Source organism: Diachasma alloeum, unplaced genomic scaffold (assembly GCF_001412515.2).
Source record: "Diachasma alloeum isolate Michigan unplaced genomic scaffold, Dall2.0 Dall_scaffold_00767, whole genome shotgun sequence".
Lineage (NCBI taxonomy): Eukaryota > Metazoa > Arthropoda > Insecta > Hymenoptera > Braconidae > Diachasma > Diachasma alloeum.
Genome location: NW_021680897.1, coordinates 168,014 through 172,389, shown reverse-complemented (window position 1 = coordinate 172,389; position 4,376 = coordinate 168,014). Strand labels below are relative to the sequence as shown.

The 4,376-nt window shown below is 39.0% G+C and overlaps 1 protein-coding gene across 1 annotated transcript; it reads left to right on the top strand.

Annotated features, from left to right (window-relative positions):
- Window positions 1-2,348: 2,348 nt before the first annotated feature.
- Window positions 2,349-3,854, top strand: LOC107044626. Its single transcript, XM_015266573.1, has 2 exons — window positions 2,349-2,509; window positions 2,972-3,854. Exons 1-2 carry the CDS (start codon window positions 2,349-2,351, stop codon window positions 3,852-3,854), a joined length of 1,044 nt encoding a protein of 347 aa, XP_015122059.1.
- Window positions 3,855-4,376: the final 522 nt, after the last annotated feature.

Sequence of the window (4,376 nt, the reverse complement as noted above, 5' to 3'; positions counted from 1 at the left end):
CGTTTTGACTTTGTTTGGGTAATTCCCGATTGAGCTCTATCCTAGCTGAAATTTCCCATCAATTCTTATATGAATGATTCTTCGTCAAGTGGGCCACCTATTTTCATCATGTCTGCAAATTCATTTAAGGTGGTTTTTTCTCGGTTTCTATCTTTTTGGGGATTTTTAAGATTTTTTCCATATTTTTAATAATAATAGGAGTCTAGGTACGAGACACGTGAACGATTTATCGATTTTATTCACTCTCAACTTACTGGTGGGGGGAAAATAATTTTAAAAATACACAAAAAATCTATTTTTCCTCAGCTTTCCAGTGAAAATATTTGCAAATTTTTTCGAATAGAAAGACGCCCAAACAATGCGAAAAAACTAGAAAAAACAGTGTAAAAGCGTGATTTTGAACCTTCGGGCCGGGTTGATAAAAAAATTCAAGGATACTTGTGTTATTACACTTATCTTTCAATGAAGAGGGCATCATAGGATCACCAGTCCTTCTTAGGAAAAAAAATTGAAAAGTGAACTCAACGATTCTGATCTTTGGATATTGAGGCATACTTCCTCTTTTTTCTGGAAATTTCTATTCAAAGAGTTATTCCCTATTACATTCAATTTATTGTTCGATTATTCGATTGGCAAATAATTTTATTTGGATGAATTCAGCGTTATAAAGCTGTTCTGAGTTTATAACTTGCAAATATGTATGCCATTGAGTAGTTTTTCTTGGTAATCCCTACTGATTCAACTATAAAATGCATTTTTCTACATTCATTGAATGATAAGAAGGCATTGCGAGCTGTCGGATGAGAAAAAGCATCAGTAGAGTGCATTCTTAATTTTTTTGCCCTAAGAAGGTATAATGTCCAAAAATTTTATACTGGAAATTTAAGGCTAGAATAAATTTTATGTAAAATAATCAAGAACCAAATCAACAATTGTAAATTAAATCGAGTGCATTTCATCACCTGGACTCGATTAAAAATTTCAAAGATACTGGAATCGAGTTCAAAAGTGATGAAATGACACACTCAGCATGCCCCAATTACCCAATACTAAGATTCGCACGCGAAGGAACGATTGAAAACCGATTAATTGAGAACCCAAAAACCAAATGAACTACTTCCCCATAAAAATCAAAAGAGTGAGAAAAGTCATACGACATTTTTTTCCAATTAAAAATGGACTCATTGGAGCTCATGTGACAAGTGACCCCAAAATTCTTATAAAAATATCAGAAAAATTAAAATTAAACAGTCTTGAAGCAGCGACGAAGCAGTAACAATTCTGGTGGAAATAGTTCATTTAATCGGTCCGGTTTTTCAATCCTTCCTTCGATTGCGCGAGATAGTACTGAATTAATAGTAAGTTACGAACCATTGAAATTATCCGGGAATAAAATTTCTTTAATCGAGAGTGGTGACTTTTCTTACAAATAAGGAATTCGTTCATTGTGACGCGTTGTGGACAGTCTCAAACAAACTCTTAAAATCTTAAAATTCAACGGTCAAAATTCATTAAAATATCAACGAGTAGAAGAAAGTGTTTCCGTGAAAGTATCCGTAGTAGCCTTTAACACGACTAATTGCTGGTGAGGAAATTACGGATTTACCCAGGGATCTACAAACACATCGAATGATTTATAAATAACAGACCGAATTGTGAGTAACAACATTTGTGAACCCAAATTTGAATCCTTCAGATCATTCCAGGGTTAGGAATTTTAACTACGTAGATTTCTGTAAAATCACGCTAATGTTTTTGTAAACCTAACAGTTATATAAAATATGTTGAAATTCAAATTTGATTCCCATTACAACTCCAAATTTCTTGATTAGTAATTAGTCTCAACTCAAGCCCTATCCGTAAATTAAACCCGTTTCCTTTATATTTTAGAAAAAGTTAAGAGTATAGAACTTTGCGTCGTCCAATAAATATGAAATCTAATAATTTTAGCTTTCATTTTAATGTGACAATTAAAACATGTCCTTTCGACGCGAAAATCTTTCTCCGGACAGAACAGCTAGAATTTCATGGCGCAGTCGGTAGGACACGCCTAAATTTCCAATACTCTTATCTTTTAAATATTCTGCAATTTTTGAAACCCATTCTAGTCAATTTAATTAATTCAATTCTAATCGATTGAAGATTTACTTTTGGGAAACTCTTTTTAAATTTCAAATATTAGACTTTTCCTTGCAAAATTCGAATTCTCTTTAAAATAATTATAAGCGAAATTTTGTTTTCTTTTCCCAATTTTATTGGAAAAATCATATAGAATCTTAATCCAAATTAACTTGATCACAAATATAAAATTATTTAAATTATCAACTAGTTGAAATTATTTCCACAAAATGGTGCATCCGTCTTTCATTAATATCAGTTACTCCGGAGACTCGGGTGATGCTAATCAGACCGTTTCCTGGTACGAAGAATATGTCAAAGCTCGAGACATTGCAAACAGCATTCCCATATTCTCCTATACTAATGAGCACTTCTCTCTGGACGAATTTGAGTACGCGTTGAGTGCAAACTGTCCTCCATTCCTAAAGCAGACGGAAAGAAAGAAGAATATATTAGACAAACACTCAAACGCCTTTTACCTCCAGCAAAATTCGTAGTAGCAAACCTCTGTTTTCTGTAGAAACTATTTTTACTCACCTAATCAAGAGATTTAGAGGTCAATACGACTTGACGTATTATGCGAATAGAATACGCGGGTTGTTGAAAATTAGAAATGAACCCCTGGAATCGTTCTTGGAGCGATTGGCAGCACTGGTCCAGTTCGGTCTGGGTACGATTTCTGGGGAAAATGAAGCTGAAAAACAAGTTCTCGAAAAACACCTCCAGGCAGAGGTCATTAAGCGGTTTAAAGAATACGCCCCTGCAAGCGTGAAGGAAAGTATTAGGCGCAACAACCCAAGTAAAATCTCAGGGATCCTTACACAACTAGAAACGGACGAATTCCGGGATACAGTCAAAGTACCAGCGTTGGAGCTGATAACGGGTACTACAGGTACATCACGGAGTACCCCTCGATTCCAATCTATTCAGGGGGCTCTCTACCACCTGAACTGTACGGGGAACAAATACCACCTCAGTCGAGATACCACTACCAACAAAATCGGTCGTACAGTCAGCCATATAATCAGTCAAATACCCCGACACCATCGTCAAGCTACGGTCACCGAAACTATTCCGAACAGAGGAGGAATCAGGACCCTTCACGAGATCTAGTCACTGCTCTCCTAAATGAATATCTGCTACCCAGCCGGAACAGATATGGCAACGGGTACAGACAAACACCACCTCGACCGCCGGGGCCACCTCCATCTATACCAGGACACACAGCTCACCCTGGTGAACCCCCTTCGCACAGCTTCAACTCCGTCATCGCTTACGGTCAAACTCCAAACGAGGAGGACGAATCTGACTATGAGGACCCAACGGAAAATGCGGAAAACCCTACCACAGACCAGATTCTAGCCCTCGCTAACATTTTGGCAGTACACCAACGTCCTCATGCAGTCCCATCCAAACCTAAACAGAACCCTTCTGATATGGACGAGATCAAAAGTATGCTCCAACAGCTTGCGTTGAGTTTGAATAACCCGCAGACTCAGAATCGTCCATCGTCAGGCTCCAGACCACCCTCTAGGCCTCCCTCAAGGGAACGAGAAGAGAGAAATACCCTGCGAAATCCTACGAGAACTCAGCAGAACAGAGCCAGCCCATCCACAGATGGAACCATTCCAAAGGAGACTTTAAACGAGATTGTTGCTCGCCAATTGAGTGCGATGATGAGCGGCCAAAACCAGCACTCACTCCACACAATGTCGAGCATGCATCCCAGACAGTAAAACCCATACTGTGTAGAGTTACCGGCGATCCTCAGATTATCTTTCGAGGACCAAATGTCATCTCCCCAGGTGTGAATGCATTAATCAACACCGGAACCTCTATAAACCTGATATCGTTCCAGTCATTGGTGGAAAACGTCCTCATCGATACCACAGAAATAATCGGAATCGTTGGGTTGTCCAATCACGTCCTGAACTCCCTCGGAGTAGTACGCCTCGCAGTGCATCCTGAAGTTCAAATAAAATTCCACGTGATTCCTCACCAGCCAGGGGGATATGGAGCCATCATCGGGGATGAAATATTGAATGAGTTGAAAGCTCACATTTCCTTCAACACAAACAACATTAGTTTCAACATCGCCCCATTGAAACCTATACATTTCTGCCTCCCCAACTGTCCAACGAGAGGAAAACCTTGCCGGATTGCACTTAGCGGGGTCGGCCCAAGGATAAACTTAAAGGTGAAGAACCTCATCGGAAACCGACATCGATTTCTCATCGACACCGGAGCTGATATCAATC

Coding starts and splice junctions, on each gene's coding strand:
- LOC107044626 (XM_015266573.1), top strand. CDS start 2,349: ATGGTGCATCCGTCTTTCATTAATATCAGTTACTCCGGAGACTCGGGT. Junction 2,510..2,971: donor TTCTCTCTGGACGAATTTGA/GTACGCGTTGAG, acceptor TCCGGGATACAG/TCAAAGTACCAGCGTTGGAG.